Source organism: Podarcis melisellensis (assembly GCF_964234715.1).
Source record: "Podarcis melisellensis genome assembly, chromosome: 9".
Taxonomy (NCBI): Eukaryota; Metazoa; Chordata; class Lepidosauria; order Squamata; family Lacertidae; genus Podarcis; species Podarcis melisellensis.
The window spans coordinates 69,325,631-69,343,112 of record NC_138541.1 but is presented as its reverse complement, the minus strand read 5'-3'; the positions used below and the strand labels follow the sequence as shown (position 1 = coordinate 69,343,112).

Here is a 17,482-nt window from a genome sequence, read left to right as displayed (position 1 = left end):
CTTTGAACTTACATGCCAAATGTTAAGCTATCTCCCCCACCCTCAATTATGCAAAACCACCAGTTCAAACTGTTGCATGATGAGTAGTTGCCCTTGAACTAGAGAGTAGTTCAGTTTATGTCTATGAAGATGCAGTTGAAGATCTTTCTGAATGCCTGCTATACTGCCACTATTATTTTCTGGATTGCTACTTAAGGGTCTGAGAAATTGACTGGCTGGAACACCAACCTGACTATTTTTGAACAGAACCTTTAATTCTCTCTTTACTGTGACTATCAAAGTGTGTCTTGAAATGATTTATAGTTGATACTAAAATCTATGTGAAACTTCATGAAACCAGTACCTCTGAAACTTATCAATTCTGGGTTTTTATAAAAGCGGTTAGTTGTAAATAAGTATGCAGTTAATCGTAGTCGATATGAATTGAGTTTAAAATACTTGAGAAAATTTGGTAGATGCAAACGCAAATCAAAAAAGGTCCAAGTTAGAGCCAGTAACGAAGTTGGTGACCATATGCTCAAATGCTCCTGAGTGAAAAAGACTTGAGAAAAGTGGTGAGCTTGTTAGAATAGCCATTCCACAGAAACTGTGTGCGCACGTACTTATGTGAGCATAAAGAAAAGTTGTTTCTAACATTGATCTATACAAGTTAAATTAAACTCCCGTAGCACTTCTGTTAGTGATTAAAGGAAGACCTACATCTGCTTCACAAATGTGTGCATTATCTATCTATCTATCTGTTTATCTATCTATATAATGTATATTTTATTACATGTGTGAAATAAACAAAGTAGTTACAGAATAATCAAAACACAGCAGATTGGTTTTATCTGCTTTTGAAATCTTTGAGAGCTGCATTTACCATTTAGATATCAAAGAGATGAACCATTTCTTTTTTTATACAGTGCAAAATAGTGAGGAACAGACAATTATAAACAGAAAATTAAAGAGAACAAACCAATGGACTGACCACCCCTGATAACTAATAAGTTCATTAAGTAAAAGAAAAACCCCAAGGATGATAAGTAAATCTTAGATTTTTCCTTTCAACCTTAGCTTGACTTTGGACAGAAATGGTAATAACATTTTGTCTCCAGTATGTAGCTACAACTGGAGCGCAGAAATATTTCTAAACACCACCCATTGATTTGAATATATAACTCTAGCAGGAGAAAGAAGCGTGAGACAGCAGGGAGTTACATGATTGAAGTGCTAATGCTTTCAGAGGAACTTAATAAAGAACCCCTGTGGTGTTTTGTGCACTCTCAACTGGGGGTGAAAAAGAGATAATATGTGTCAATATATGTGATCAGTAGTATATGTGTTTGGAAAGGGTAAATAAAGTTATTGCTTGCAGAATCCTTGAGGAAAGCTGTCATAGGTATTCTTGATAATTTCTAAAGTCTAAGGACAATTCTATGATGCATAAATATATTTGAAATGAAATATTAAAGAAGCTTAATATGTTTAGATAATGAAAAATATGTACAGTAATGTTTCATAAATGAACAGAAACATTACTGTATTGCTTTGTGTTACGTAATGAAAATGAGACTCGGAGGAGGATGACACCCACAAGGTGGGCAGACTTTATGCAGCAGTTTGGTTTTGTTTTTTTTAAAAAAAGGGCACAGACAATTGCTGGCGTCAAACCCCTTATGTGGATTTAGGATTTATTGGGAGGCAGGGCTATAAACATTTAACGGATCGTCACAATAGTTCAAAAAGGTACATGAAACCCATATAACCAGACTTTATGCACATTGTGAAATGAATAAACCCCACACACTGTGATTTACATGTGAAGATTTTCGTGCATTTTAGACTGCTCCCCATGGCAATTCAGGTTTCTGTAGAGAAGATGTATGCACAAGGCTTTTAAAAAAAAGAACAAGTAGAGTTTCCCCAAGCTGGCAAATTAAAAGTAAGACTTTATTATGAACAGTTGCTGTAGTCCAAGATCTCCTCTGGTATCCATACTGCAGAAACAGTGTGTGGTACCCCTGGAGATTTCTTGAATAAGGCTTCCTGGCCCTTCATAGCACTGGTTTTTCCCTTGGTACCAAGTTCTTTCTCTATGTTTCTATTCATTATAATACAACACTTTGCGTCTTCTTCTCCTCCTCTTGGGATAGGAGGATCTTTGCCTGCAGAGAGCCAGCTATGGGCTCTGAGAGGCTCAGCAACTGCTTTACAAGTGGTGCTATGGTAAGCCTCCGAGCCTCCTGGGCTTGCCGATCATAAGGTTGGCAGTTCGAATCTGCACAATCGCTCCCGTTGCTCTGTCCCAGATCCTGCCAACCTAGCATGGTTTAGTCATGCTGACCGCATAACATGGAAAGCTGCCTGCAGACAAAGACTGGTTCCATCAGCCTGAAAGTCAGTTTTGACTGAACTTAACCATCCAGGGGTCCTTTACATGAGAATTCCATATATCCATAATTCAGATATGGTCTGAAGCTCAACTTCAAAAAAACAAAGATCATGGCCACTGGTCCCATCACCTCCTGGCAAATAGAAGGGGAAGAAATGGAGACAGTGAGAGATTTTACTTTCTTGGGCTCCATGATCACTGCAGATGGTGACAGCAGTCACGAAATTAAAAGACACCTGCTTCTTGGGAAGAAAACAATGACAAACCTAGACAGCATCCTAAAAAGCAGAGACATCACCTTGCCGACAAAGGTCCGTATAGTTAAAGCTATGATTTTCCCAGTAGTGATGCATGGAAGTGAGAGCTGGACCATAAAGACGCCTGATCGCCGAAGAATTGATGCTTTTGAATTATGGCGCTGGAGGAGATTCTTGAGAGTCCCATGGACTGCAAGATCAAACCTCTCCATTCTTAAGGAAATCAGCCCTGAGTGCTCACTGGAAGGACAGATCGTGGAGCTGAGGCTCCAATACTTTGGCCACCTCATGAGAAGAGAAGACTCCCTAGAAAAGACCCTGATGTTGGGAAAGGTGGAGGGCACAAGGAGAAGGGGACGACAGAGGACGAGATGGTTGGACAGTGTTCTCGAAGCTACGAATATGAGTTTGACCAAACTGCGGGAGGCAGTGGAAGACAGAAGTGCCTGGCGGGCTCTGGTCCATGGGGTCATGAAGAGTTGGACACGACTAAACAACAACAACAAATAATTTTAACAACCTCACAATAGCTTCATTTTTATTTTTTTTTAAGTATTTGCATTTTTGGATAGAGAAAACATTAATTAACTGGCAGGGATCTTAAAAACACAGTCAGAAAGACACACACTACTTTCCAATAGGCCTACTAGGATCACTAAACATATTAGGAGGAAAGAGTTTGATTCTTACACCTCAGCTGTTACCATGTTATTCAGTCAGACTAGTATTTTGCCTAATTTTTATTTAGTATTTGCGTTTGTTGACACTCTTAAGAATACCTTCCCTGCTGAGTAAAGGATAAGATTTGGCGATAGAAGGGGGAGGGTTTCTTCAGCCAGTGGAAACTTCTTAAATAACTTTTGCATTGATATTTTTCTCTCTGACCAGTATACTCTCAATAGCCTTTTCAAAATCAGTTGCCGCTATTCCACGCTACCTCAAAGAACATGAAACAAAGAGAAAAAACACTACATTTTAATCAGCAGTCTTGCTGCCAAGAAAATGGTTTGTGCCAAGTTTTATCCCAGAGTGAACAGGAAAAAAATGTGGGAAAGCAGCAAGTTTGAAAACTGCTATCCAGCCTCAGCTACAGCAGTGTTTGGAAGACATCATTAAAAGAAGGACCCCCAACTTCTTCTTTTTTTCAGATGCACCTGAACCCATGCCAATTTAGGAGAAGAAATCTGCCTTTCAGCTCTTGTAGGACAAGATTTGCTCGAGTGCTTTCTGTGCCGTTAAATCTTTCCCTTTGTGTATAATATGGATGATTTAGGAGCAGCTGTGTCAGTGCTGATTTATACATTGACAGCTAAGGATAATAAGATATGGGGCCAACATACTGCTCACCCTTTTACAGATTAACCTGCAGACTGCATTAGGCAAATTTGATGGCATTAAAAGATTTTACCAATTTGTCTGGAAACAATTTCTCTTTTGTGTTGTGTCAGGGGATAACATTTCATGCCATTGTACTAATTTAAATGGCTTAGATAAATTACTCTGGAGGTTAGAGAACTGTACTGGATATATTATTTTGGCCCTTTAAAATAAAAAGCCTATTAACTAAATTGTTAAATGCCCTTAATTAGTTAAAATGGAAAGTGCCTGGGATTTTTTAAAAAAATACTCTGCAACACAAACATTGCACCAAAATGATTAACTGCAGTGTCTAGAAAATGATTGTTCTAGCAGACAAGTAACATACTGCAGTGAAGAATACAGGAAAAATAGGGAACAATCCAGTGTGAAATTTTATTGTGCAAGCTGAATGAGAACAGTGTAAGAGCAATACTGCACCCTTGTACTTCTTCCATTAATTCCAATGGACTGAACTCCTAGTGAGTATATTTCTGAGGGTATACAGTCCTTGATCATGCCTGCAAATACTCTTGCTTCCAGTCCCACTGTCTCTCAAGTTACAATGAAGCCTTGTAGCAAACGTAAAGGTACCCCTGACCGTTAAGTCCAGTCGCAGACATCTCTGGGGTTGCAGTGCTCACCTCGCTCTATAGGCTGAGGGAGCTGCTTCTGGCGAACCAGAGCAGTGCACGGAAACACCGTTTACCTTCCCGCCAGAGCGGTACCTATTTATCTACTTGCACTTTGATGTGCTTTCGAACTGCTAGGTGGGCAGGAGCTGGAACCGATCAATGGGAGCTCACCCTGTCTTGGGGATTCAAACCACTGACCTTCTGATTGGCAAGCCCTTGGCTCTGTGGTTTAGACCACACGCCACCCGCATCCCTAAGCCATGTAGAGGTAATCCCAAATTCAAGGGCTTCTTACGTACTGTAGCTCTTTAGCACTCCTGGCATGCAGCTTTCTTGCAGTCAGTTAGAAACAGGTGTTGTTCCATAGAGCACTTCATATAGAACTTTATTCCTCTTTGGAGGGGTGACATGCAGGCTGCGCCTGGCCCACCAAGCTGCTGCAGATCTGAGCAGGGGATAAAGTGCCCTGCCTGCTGTTTATAAGAGTGAAAGGCAGCATTTCCACCTTTCACAGAACAAAGTTGCAGTGGGGAAAGAAGCAGTGGCTTTTACTTTGCACATAATGATCTGTGTGAAGTTAAAAGGCAGCATTTTCAGCCAGCCACAACACCAGTACTAGAATGGGGAAGCCCAGAAACACTGAGTGTGCAGAGAAAGGCGGGGGGAGGCAGGAAAGACGGAGGGAGAGTATGCTGAGTGCCTGGATGCCTGTGTATGTGTGGTGTGTTCAGGTACACACTAGCCATTCCCACTGCTTGTGTGTGTCCCACAGAGATGGGACTGTCAATTCAGCCCTTGAACCAGAAAAGGGTTGCCACCCCTGCTATACAGCACTGTATTATTCATTGTTACGGTTCCGTAACACAAATGCACACATCGCTGCATGAAATGTAGAAATAACAAGCAAACAAAAAAAAATGTTTGTACACATTGTGTGATAAAAATAATAATATTTGCATTAGCTCATTTGCAGTTCCATGAAAGTGAAATGGGTTTTTAAAAGAAGTATAGGACAGAAACTGGCTGTTGGAAAATAGTGGGGGACAGGACTGTATGGTGTGGCATTGATACAAGCAGCCAATGTAGGTTAAAGCCCCAACACTCAAATTTTGGGTAGAGAAATGAGGGCACTGAATCTAGATCCCTGCTGCCTCTCACAATAGCTGTTCTTCGGATCTTAGTAATTTTGCAAGGACATAATGAGTGAAGTATTCAGTAAGTGTAGGCTGGAAAGGGAGGACAAGTGATGCAAAAAGGCACAGGTGAGTCAATAGTGAGTCCAACATCCCATTCCTGCTAAGTCATCCATCCGTTGAGATCCTATGAGCGTATATGTAAAATTAAGATTTGCACCTGTTTACCTCGAATTGCATTTTTCATTTTACCACCCATTCACCTAGTTTGGAGAGTTCCTTTTGGAACAATTTACCATTCTTCTTTGTTTTAACAACCCTGAACAATAACAGTTATGAGCAAACTTGCTCACCTCTCTGCTCACTCCTAACTCTGGATCATTTATGAGCAAGTTAAAAAGCGCAGATCCCAGTATCAAAGTAATACAGAAAAACTATTGTTTTATCAAGAGGGTTGACATACAAATTTGCTTTGGAATGTAATTCTTTTAAGCAAAGTGTGTTCTCCCTCATGGAGAGCACAGGTTGCGGGCGGGGCTGACAAGACACCTCACTGTTACTAGGCAAATGGTTTGGCCATCCTTTAAGCAGGGGAAATCTAGATGTTGCCATTTGTTGATTGACAGCCCTATTTGTTAAATACAATGCTTGCAGTGAGGAACTTCCTCTTTTCGCTGCTTACTTCGGATCACCCGCCCTCCCTTCCCTAATTTTAGGCTGTTTGCTTGACCTTGCTATGCCTCTCATGGGGTCGTCTGCTTTGGGGCAGGGGCCTGGTAGGAATTTTGTCCATTTGGCTGATTAGTGTGTGCCACTTGGTTTTTGCCTACTGCGTAGCAAATCGTCACAACTTGTAAGGTTTGCGGTTAGGCATTGGTCTTGGAATTGGTTGGTGGAGGGGTATGGATTCGGCTGTGCCTGCCCCTCCAAAATGCTGCTGCTGCTGCTTCAAGGGTTTTCCGTTAAAGGAACCCAGGGGCTCCCCATGCTTTTGTCTGAAACCCCCTGGCAAGGGGCTAGGGCCATGCAAGCCCCTGGGAGCATTCTGGGGAGAGGTGAGGCATGGTTCCCAGTCCCGTCTCTCTCCTCAGGTGATTTACCCTTGCTGACTTCGCGGGGGGTGCGAATGTCAGAGCTGTCCCCGTGCGGGGTCAGTTAGTGCTACCAATGCCTAAGCAACCACTCACATTGCTGTAATTTGAATAAAGTTGTGGCCAAAATTATGCTAAAAACCTTAAACAAAAATTAAGTGTCAATTGTGTTTTTCTTTGGGGGGGGGGTGTCTTGGGGACCTTGACGCGCAACCAGTTGTTATTGATGTTATGGTAGCATTATGTTATGTTGTATATTCTCTCGCTTTCTCTCTCTGAGAGTAAGTGTTGGCCCTGTGTTGTAGGTACAATTTACTAGACAATGTCCTAAAAGCAGGATGCTGCCTAAAATATTGTAACAGTGTTACTTCAGAAGATGTAGCTTTACCAGTGCAGATCTTGCCTCAGTGAAGCAAGTCAGTAGAAACTGCACCTCTTTGCCAAAGAGTTTTGCTTAGAAGCAAATCTCACAGGTTTTACTGCACATTATTTGGAAGTAAGTATGTTTAGAATCGGGGACGCAGGTGGCGCTGTGGGTTAAAGCCTCAGCGCCTAGGACTTGCCGATCGAAAGGTCGGCGGTTCGAATCCCTGCGGCGGGGTGCGCTCCCGCTGCTCGGTCCCAGCGCCTGCCAACCTAGCAGTTTGAAAGCACCTCCGGGTGCAAGTTGATAAATAGGGACCGCTTACCAGCGGGAAGGTAAACGGCGTTTCCGTGTGCGGCTCTGGCTCGCCAGAGCAGCGATGTCACGCTGGCCACATGACCCGGAAGTGTCTCCGGACAGCGCTGGCCCCTGGCCTCTTAAGTGAGATGGGCGCACAACCCCAGAGTCTGTCAAGACTGGCCCGTACAGGCAGGGGTACCTTTACCTTTACCTTTGTTTAGAATCGGATCTTAAACCAGTGGAAATCAAAGCAATTTACTTTAGTGGCAGAGTAGACTGGAACTGTTAGAGCATGGGTAGGCAAACTAAGGCCCAGGGGCCGGATCCGGCCCAATCGCCTTCTAAATCCGACCCGCGAACAGTCCAGGAATCAGCGTGTTTTTACATGAATAGAATGTGCCCTTTTATTTAAAATGCATCTCTGGGTTATTTGTGGGGCATAGGAATTCGTTCATTATTCTTTTTCAAAATATAGTCCGGCCCCCCACAAGGTCTGAGGGACAGTGGACCGGCCCCCTGCTCAAAAAGTTTGCTGACCCCTGGTTTAGAGCAACTGAAGCTAGCCTAATATTAAGCACTTCCCTTAAAATTAACTGATACAGTGGTACGTCGGGTTACATACGCTTCAGGTTTCGGACTCCACTAACCCAGAAATAGTACCTCAGGTTAAGAACTTTGCTTCAGGGTGAGAACAGAAATCGTGCAGCGGCAGTGCGGCATCAGCAGGAGGCCCCATTAGCTAAAGTGGTGCTTCAGGTTAAGAACAGTTTCAGGTTAAGAACAGACCTCCAGAACGAATTAAGTATTTAACCTGAGGCACCACTGTACTTGCTTCCAAGTTAAAATGCTTAAAATCAAACAGCTCAGCTGCAGTCAAAATACAAGCCCTATTCACGCATTAAAATCGCTTGAGAGTGAGGGAAAGTTGTGACATAGGAAGCCTATTCTGCATGGGTACGCTTCCTGCACAAGTTAAACTCCTCCTTGCATATGGCTCCTACATTCCTAGAACAGGCCCTCCACTTCAGAACCCGCCCCCCCCCCCATGTGTGGGAAGCAGGGGGCAGGGACAACAATCATTCAATCGTATGGCTATTGACTGTAGCTCTACTATTTCTCCCATGCATTTACCAGTGTGTGGGCTTTCCTTATGGCTGTTTTCAAACTTTATCATAATTGTTGGCGGGTTTATCATTAAATGGATAGGTGTAAAGATTTCCATACTCACTGAATCCGTTTCAGACAACCTGCCTTAGTTGCTTGGGATGGATGGATAAATTAAAAAGTGTGGGGGTGTGTGTGTGCATCTTTGTTGAAACAATAAAATGTTGCATAATTTTAAATAAGGTTAGCAATTTAGCAAAAAACCCCTATAAATTGATCACCCCAGTCCTATTCACGTTTATCTGGAAATAAGCCATGTGGAACTTCATTCATGAATGTATGCACTTCAATATTGTATTTTAATTTTCATTGTTATGTTTACAGAAATGGCGCTCTGGGTTATTTCAACCAGAGATTTGGGTTTTGCTCTTTGTATGAAAATGTATCAATCCGCCATTCCATTCCATACCACACCCCAAATGAGGCGGTTGCCAATGTAGTAATGCTCTGAACCGGGGAAGGTAATAATCTTCAGAAAACTGAGTCTAAATTTTTCATACCTTAATACTTGAAGATTAATAATGTATGGGCAGCCCTGGTGATTTTTATGCCTAGAATTTCTGTGCTCCTTTATTGCATCTTATCTACATAGCTTCATGAAGAATATAAACTGTAGGAGTCATACACTAAGGATTGCTTTCATGAACAAGAATATGAATTGGTTTTATTCAGAAGGGAACTGGGGGAATGCTATGAGCATCATATGCACGCCTAAGGATGTGGAATTCTGCCTTTACGGAACTAAGGGTGGTCTCTCTCCTGTTTGCCAAGGATAGTGAAATTAACATGCAGCTGGGCTTCTCTGATAAATGGATTCTGTTAGGTCACTGAGGGGATGCGTGTGACATTAAGTGATTTACAGCCCTTTACCTTAATGAAATTGTTTCAGCGAGATGACGCTGAGAGCTTTTAATGGATAGCTTTTCTTGATGTAATGAAATTGCATTCCTTTGGCATTTAATATAAGGTGCAGTTATTATTTACTGGAGCTTTCCCAAGGCTGTCGTGTTTTTGCACACGCAGTTCGGAACAAAAAGAGACTTCGGTGGCGGCATCAAGACCAGAATGGTGTGTGACATTCTTAAGCAGATGAGTGTATTTGGGGAGTGCATTTCAGTTAGTGTGGCCTACCTTTCAAGCCTTATCTCTTAAGCAGGCTTTCTTATCCACAGTGCTGCCAGCCTTCATCTCTTTCACATATCGCCTCCTAATCTATTTAACAGGCAACTGGATTACAACCAGATCAGCTGCATTGAAGATGGGGCATTTAGGGCTCTCCGTGATCTGGAAGTGCTGTAAGTAAACTGCTTGTCTCTCTTACTTTTTAAAACAGAGAAGTCCAAATGCAGACGCTCATCTCGTGTCAAAACATTTGAATGAAATGATGTATTAGAATAAAAATGATGCATTAGAATATTGCTTGATAAGATATTGTAAGCACATGGAAAGAGTTGAGATAATTCCCCCCCCCCTTTTTTTTACAAAATCATCACATTTCTTAGGTATAACCATGTAAGGGCAAAGTAACTTCCTTATGGAAATAAATAAAGGCTTTTATGATTCAATGTATTCTTGTAAGCCCATTTTCCATTGTGCAGATCCACACAAATATGCCCCTCTTTTCAATCATAATCTTTGTGTAATGAACACATTCCAAAGCCTTGAATACACATTAGCAGCTTTCACAAAGCAAATTTTCTAGGAGATGGGTGTGTGATGTTTTCAAGAGCTGTGGCTTTCCATACTCAGTTTTTCTTGCAATTGATTTTTGTTCCTGACCTGCTGCCTGCAAGCTGTTCACTGTGGAATAGCTTCACAGAAGTCAATAGGAGTTTTGTAGAAATAAGCAGGCAGGCAAGGTAGGACCATAAGTTCCTTTCGAATTGTCATACCAGTGATGTATAGCTTATCTTCATTTAACTGAAAGTGGGTACAGCCTAGTACCCTAACACATTCCCTCTTCCTGCATTTTAACTGTAATCATTATTACATTAATGATGATTAAATAAAAATCTTACTGCCTCTGAAATAAGGCAGTAAATGTAATGAATAAAATATCTTCTTTTTTTAAAAAATGGCACATAATAATGAAATATGCTGTCAGTCAATATTGCGTGTTCATTGGCGACACATTTTAAATAACTTATTTTCTCTGTCAGTATACAATGCCCTATGCAAATGTGCCATTCGTTGTTTTGATTTAATTGTTTTAAAAACAACCAGAAGGCACAAGGCTAAATTAGTTCTAAAGGAGATTCTTGTTAGTAGATTTCAAAATCAGAAAGTCGTTTTCAGATTTTATTTTATTTTTAAATAAAAGGAACCCAGAAGCCCAGATGGAGAGCAATAAATATTATCATTATTTGGCAAATTCAGAGCTAGTCCCTTCTGTCCAGCTACAATAGTAAATCACAGTTAACACTAGTTTTCATCTAAAAACAATTGTACCACACCTTGCATTTTATTCAAGATGAGGTATTACAATGTTATAAAAAATTTTAGGTCTTCTACATCATAGAGCGAATAATATTGTAAAGTGAAAATACTTTTTAATGTAAAAACATTTGGATTATTTAAGTTTTCAGATGGGTCATATGCCATTCATACATGATCTACATTATTTTATCAGCTGCCAAATAATTTCTAATCCTGGATGAAGTAGTGTATTATGCTTTCCACTGTTCATATAAAACTTTAATCTCCTAGTAAGCTATGGAACCTGTCCCATGTAAAAGGCCAGGCCTTCCCAATGTGCTTTCACAGTACTCTGTTAAGTTAGTGCATCATGTATATCCAATCTCTTAATTGGATACTATCCATACTCATGCCCATTTGTGGCAAAAGCTCTCTTTGTTGCTGGATCAGTTCACCATAAAACAGTATGGCATCCCATAAGAAGGTAATGAGCCTAAATGTGCACATCGTTATAGGAACAGCTACGCATGACTGGTAGCTGGGCATGGCTATCTACATAGCAAAGAACAATTAAGAAAATTCATTTAAAAACACGTTCTAATATTCTGTAGATTTTGTTACTTTTGAAATTGTGTATATTGATGTTTAATAATGTGTGCGCGGGATGAGCGGAAACGAGGGACCAAATTCCTAAATCTGTTAACTGCTTGAAGTTAACCACTTATGTTTTCTATTTGACTAATCACATTGTTGCTTTTAACAGAGCAAAGTTCATGGAATGCATTATATATATGTATGTGTAGCAAGCTTGTGCGTTATATATATATATGCTTTACGGACAGGTTTTCCTCAAAGTTTTAACCATAGACTTGGTATATTTCTAATAACAACAAAAAGATGTGAGGAAGTAGGAATTCATCTTGTGAATGGCAATGCAGTTTATGTCTTATTAAAACAGCCAAATTGAAATTCAGACCATTCAAAAAGAACACTTGGAAGGGTTTTAGGTAGCACTTCTGCCAGTGAATTCATCCTGTGCCTGCTACTGTGGTTTTGAAATCACAACCTCCTGTTTTTAATTTTCCCCTTCTGCTGGCGGTGTGTGTGTGAATGGGGATCAGTCAAATAGTATGGAAATGGCAGAGGAAAACAATGGCTCTGGGAACTGTCACAATGTGGTCAAATTCAGCAGCCAAATTGCAAAAGAAAAAAGGAAAGGGAAACATTTTTCTGTACTGATAACTGTGGGGTTACTTGAACCCAGGAAAGAAGAAAGAGTAAACAGATTACAGGAACATTTTGTGACGTTGGGAGGTTGGAGGTGGAGATGAACCTACTGTGAAATGTCGTAGGTCATTGATGTCATGTGTTCTGGTGGCTGGTCCATGGACCCATGAAATAACTTCTTGTTCTGGGGAATACCATAGACTTCAACAAGACTAGTTTTGCAACACAAATCCCTGTAGGTCTTACAAGTGCACACCTGTTTTGACAGCAAATTTGCATGCTTTTTCAGAGTACATAAATAGTTATTTGCTTATTGCCTTCATACGGGTTTGTTGCATTACTCAGGATGCACATAGCAGCTAGAAATATTTTGGCAGATACAGGATAGCATCCAGCCTATTGTGCCAACAATTTGTAGAACAATCAGCGCTAAAATGAATTGAAAGGTACATCAGAACACTGTTCCATCCATGGAGCTATTAAATGATTCTTGAGCATGTCAGGATCACTTTGTTCCTTTTTACTAAAAATGCATTTATTTATTTTTTGTACACAGTAAGGAAATAATAAGAGTTTGGATTTTCACAGACTTGCAGGGCGGTTTTCATTAGACTGGTGACACTGATAAGGGCAAACTCAATATTTTGAAGCAGTTCTCCACACCCTCCACAACAAGAGTTGTTTCACAAGTCTTGACAATGGCATAAACCCTGTCATCTTTCACTTAAGCCATGTTCATAGGCATTTGATATTAGTTGACAAAAACACCTTCCATGTTATTGAGTTAAGATTGCAGGTATCCTTCGATTGCAGGTTTCTGTCTGTTTTGGTGTTATTAATATTACAAGTAGAACCTGCCGCAGAACACTTCAGAGCAGAGTGATTCCGGTTAGCTATGTCTTCTTCCCAGATACTCAGTTTAATTTCCTCCTTCCCGACTTACAGTTTTCTGTTCCCCACCATGGTCAGTCTGCATTCCTTATCCATTGAAGATGCTCAGGCCTTACTTGGCTTTCCCCCTATTAAAAAAAAAATGTAAACAATTCTGACACTTTTAATAGCATGTGAAGCTGCTGCTGCTGTTGTTATTAAATGTACTTCCTTTTGAAATTATTATTATTTAGTATTGTTGTTATTATTAATTTCATTTTTCAGTTGCCTAGGGTTGGATCCAAAGACATTTCCTCTATCAAAGCTTTCTTAGTTGCAGGAAGAGAGTGTCAGCCCAATACCTCTCTCTACCGGAAGCAGAGCCTAAGTTTCTTTCCCTTTCCCTTACAAACAAACAAAAGCCCCACCCTAGGACCAAAACTGCACTATTCTGACACCACTTCCTGACTTTATCTCCAGAAGCAGGTCACTTCATGCTGCTATATAGCAGGACCAGCTCCACTGGATCCAAACCGTATTGCATCTTTCCCCTAAGAAAACCATATTACTCTCCCTGAAGGTGCCAGTCACTTGTCTTGTCAACATCTTTCTTTAAAGTCCATTCTTTGGAAATGCAATGTTAGGATCACATAGTTCATATAATGGATATCTTGCTCTGTTGTGATTCTGATCACCTTTGGGGTAGCCGTCTTTCTGCCCCAGCTTCCGTTCACGACTGCCATTTTACAGTATTATAAATAAATAAGCTTTTCAGATTACAGCTTCCTTTGGAGTGATATGAAAAGCTATATATATATTGAAAGAAAAATGCATTATTTTAGGTTTAGGACACATACACCTGCCACACACTGTTCTTATAGCATCCTCCTTTGTTGGCTCATAGCATAATAGATTTATGCAGGTGTTTATGAATTCTGACTTGGCTAACTAGTGCTAGGTCACTGACCTATTCTCTTGTTCATGCTGAGCTTTTGTAGGATGTTCTGGCAGCTCCTGGATGCTGCTGGCAACTTCTGCCAAAGCTGCAGAAGGGAGAGAAACTATGGTACCTTTCATTTCCTCTTCCCCTCTTTTCCATAGGGGAAAAGATTGTTTCTCTCGCTTACATTGGGCTTTTTTTCCGGAGATGCTTTTTTTGAGGCCAGCAAAACTGCTGCAGGATGAGGGTGCTTGAAAAATATTTTTTTAAAAAACTAACATTTCCATAAAGGCAGATCATGCAACTCAGCACTTAGTTGTTCATCTTCCCTTATCATTTTTACTGAATGTTAACTATTTAGACACTGTCCCAATCCACCAAATGTCTTGTACATGCAAACTTACTCATACACATTCATTTATGTGTCAAGATCTTCTTAACTGGATCAAGGCGATTGATTTAACTTACTTTCAAATACGTTTGCTTAGTGCTAATATTGTATTGAGTACAAATTTCAGTTTTCCTCTTTTACATCCGATGAGCATTTCCATCTCAAAATAGCATCGGCCATGAGAAGTTTTTCATGATCAGAGTTTTCATCCTGATCCTAAACATAGTTAAATCATAAACACAGTAATATGTTTCCATGTCTGTTTAAGGTTAGTGTTGGTATGCATAAGCGAAGTCTCTTTAGCACCTGTTGATACAATAACGGAGACGTACTTAGTACTGAATGTCAAAAACATAATTTAACTTCCATTAAAGTTTAAGAAAATTAGAGACTTGGCAGTGGTGGCTAATGTCTTAGTATACCTTGATTGAACTGCTGTAATGTTACCTATGCAAGGCTGTCTTTGAAGACTGCTGGAAACGATAGCCGCGGTGAGACTTCTGACCACCACTATATTTTTTAGAAGTCAGTCTGTTTCAGATGTTTCTTCAAATATTCATAGAATTGTTGTGTCATGTGAAAATGTGTACCTGTCCTTAATGTTTTACAGCACTCTCAACAATAACAACATCACGCGACTCTCAGTGGCAAGTTTCAACCATATGCCCAAACTCAGAACCTTGTAAGTAGTTAACGTGTTTTACTTAAAATGTGATAAAATGTAATTCCTATTGTTAGTTTTTCACAATAACCAGTGTTGGGAACTATATTTTAGAGGTTTGACCATTTAGTACTACCCTGAAGGTGTGACTCACTGACCAGAATACTTCCCTTTGCGCAAGCAAGCCTTTCCGCCTTTGCCGTAGTGTAAGTGTTGGGTTGTGTACAGACTGGTGCAGTTTGTAAATAGCAGGGCAATTGCAGAAAAATGTGATTTCAAGAAAGGCTTGATAATATTTGAAACTTGAGAAGGTGGGTGGCACATCACACCCATAAAAGATCAAAAATGTAGGGCATGACCATGCCACAAAACTTGCTTTTAATTTTTTGGACCCATATGTGTTATATCTGTCTTGTGTCTTGAGCAGGCTGATTATTGGCTAAGCTATAACTATTTAAGACTCTTAGACCAGTAAAATTTTCAGAGAGCACAACTTCTTCACCTGATTCCTTGTGCCTTGCACGTCAGTGTGAAGAAAACATTTGAAGGTGTGATAGATTGAAATTTTACATAGTCAAAACATATTTAAAAAATAGCTTCTTTGGAACAAAACCTGAGAGGTATTTTGAGGAACTGGTCAGGTTTCACTTAAGATCGCAGTAGAATCTGTGATTGGCTGTCAGATATGATAAATGTGAAATCTTTAAGGTTTTATTGCAGTAATGCTAGCAGGCCTAATTCAATTAAAATGGCTCTCCCAGATTTTTTTTAAAAAATATAAATAATACATGTTCCAATAGTGCAATAATTAAGGTTGTGGCAGCAGTTGCTTCAAGAACCTCATATTTAATGATGGGTCTTACATGTAAAATATGCATAAGGCTATTAAGAAAAATAATTGAACAAATTCTAGTTAGTGCTGATTTTTTTAAAAAAGAACACCAGTGTTTGATATGTTATCAACAGTAGATAAGTAAAACTGCATGGAGCTCATTCTCATATGCATTTAAATCAGGATTGAGCCCCAGATGTTTATCCTCCTCATGGCACCACAGTTCAGGCATTTGATGAAACCTTCTCTTCCCTATATGGAAAAAAACAAGTTGCACAAAGCGTGGCCCAGAATTTGAGAAGCTTTTGCCTCCTCAGGGTTGTAGTAGTTGCGGCTGCAGCAGCCCTTTTCCCATTCCTTAAACAGCCAGCCATGCCTAACTAATGGGGGGTATTAATTCCGTTGAGTATGGCTTAGCTAGGTGGCTCAGGATGGAATCCAATAGAGATGAATGATGATGATGATGATGATGATGATTTATTTATACCCCGCCCATCTGGCTGAGTTTCCCCAGCCACTCTGGGCAGCTCCCAATCAAGTGTTAAAAACAGTACAGCGTTAAAAATTAAAAACTTCCCTGAACAGGGCTGCCTTAAGATGTCTTCTGAATGTCAGGTAATTGTTTATCTCTTTGACATCTGATGGGAGGGCGTTCCACAGGGCGGGCGCCACTATCGAGAAGGCCCTCTGTCTGGTTCCCTGTAGCCTCACTTCTCGCAATGAGGGAACTGCCAGAAGGCCCTCGGTGCTGGATCTCAGTGTCCGGGCTGAACGATGGGGGTGGAGACACTCCTTCAGGTATACAGGGCCGAGGCCGTTTAGGGCTTTAAAGGTCAGCACCAACATTTTGAATCATGCTCGGAAACGTACTGGAAGCAAATGCAGATCTCTCAGAACCGGTGTTATGTGGTCCCGGCGGCCACTCCCAGTCACCAGTCTAGCTGCCACATTCTGGATTAATTGCAGTTTCTGGGTCACCTTCAAAGGTAGCCCCACGATGGAGCAAACAGCAAAAGCTCTCAAGCAATGCAACCTGTACACTTGGCTCTGTTTCCTCCATCTGAGAAAGGGCTAAAACGCCACAACTTCAGCTGAGATCCTGCGACCTGACAAGTCTACTGATCAATTGGGGGGGGGGGTGTTTGTGTAAAACTAGGAGAGATTTTCAGATGGGTCTCCTCTAGTTTAAAAAATGGCCAAATTAAGGCATGTAGCACCGAGAAAGGAGGACTTCAACCCCGATCCGTTTTCTTTATGCCAATTCTCTCTCATACACATGCACCAGCTGAAGGATCTGTTTCAGCCTAGCATACATAATAATAATTATGTATGTATTTATTTTTGAATTATTTTTATTAATTTTACAAATCAAATCAAATGAAATCAATTTAATATAATTTCCTAAAATCAGGTTTCCCGCTCCTGTTCCAAATGTATGATCATCATCATTTGCCGCATTATTTCTTATTTAG

General features: G+C 40.5%; 1 protein-coding gene across 6 annotated transcripts in view; it reads left to right on the top strand.

The window, feature by feature from the left end:
- SLIT2 (slit guidance ligand 2) overlaps nucleotides 1-17,482 on the top strand; it is a 244,603-nt gene that overhangs the window by 140,030 nt on the left and 87,091 nt on the right. For all 6 annotated transcript variants that reach the window (XM_081924339.1, XM_081924337.1, XM_081924338.1 and 3 more), the window contains exons 6-7: nucleotides 9,898-9,969; nucleotides 15,128-15,199. In XM_081924339.1, the coding sequence (XP_081780465.1) occupies nucleotides 9,898-9,969; nucleotides 15,128-15,199 (144 nt within the window). The remainder of the gene's footprint in view (nucleotides 1-9,897; nucleotides 9,970-15,127; nucleotides 15,200-17,482) is intronic.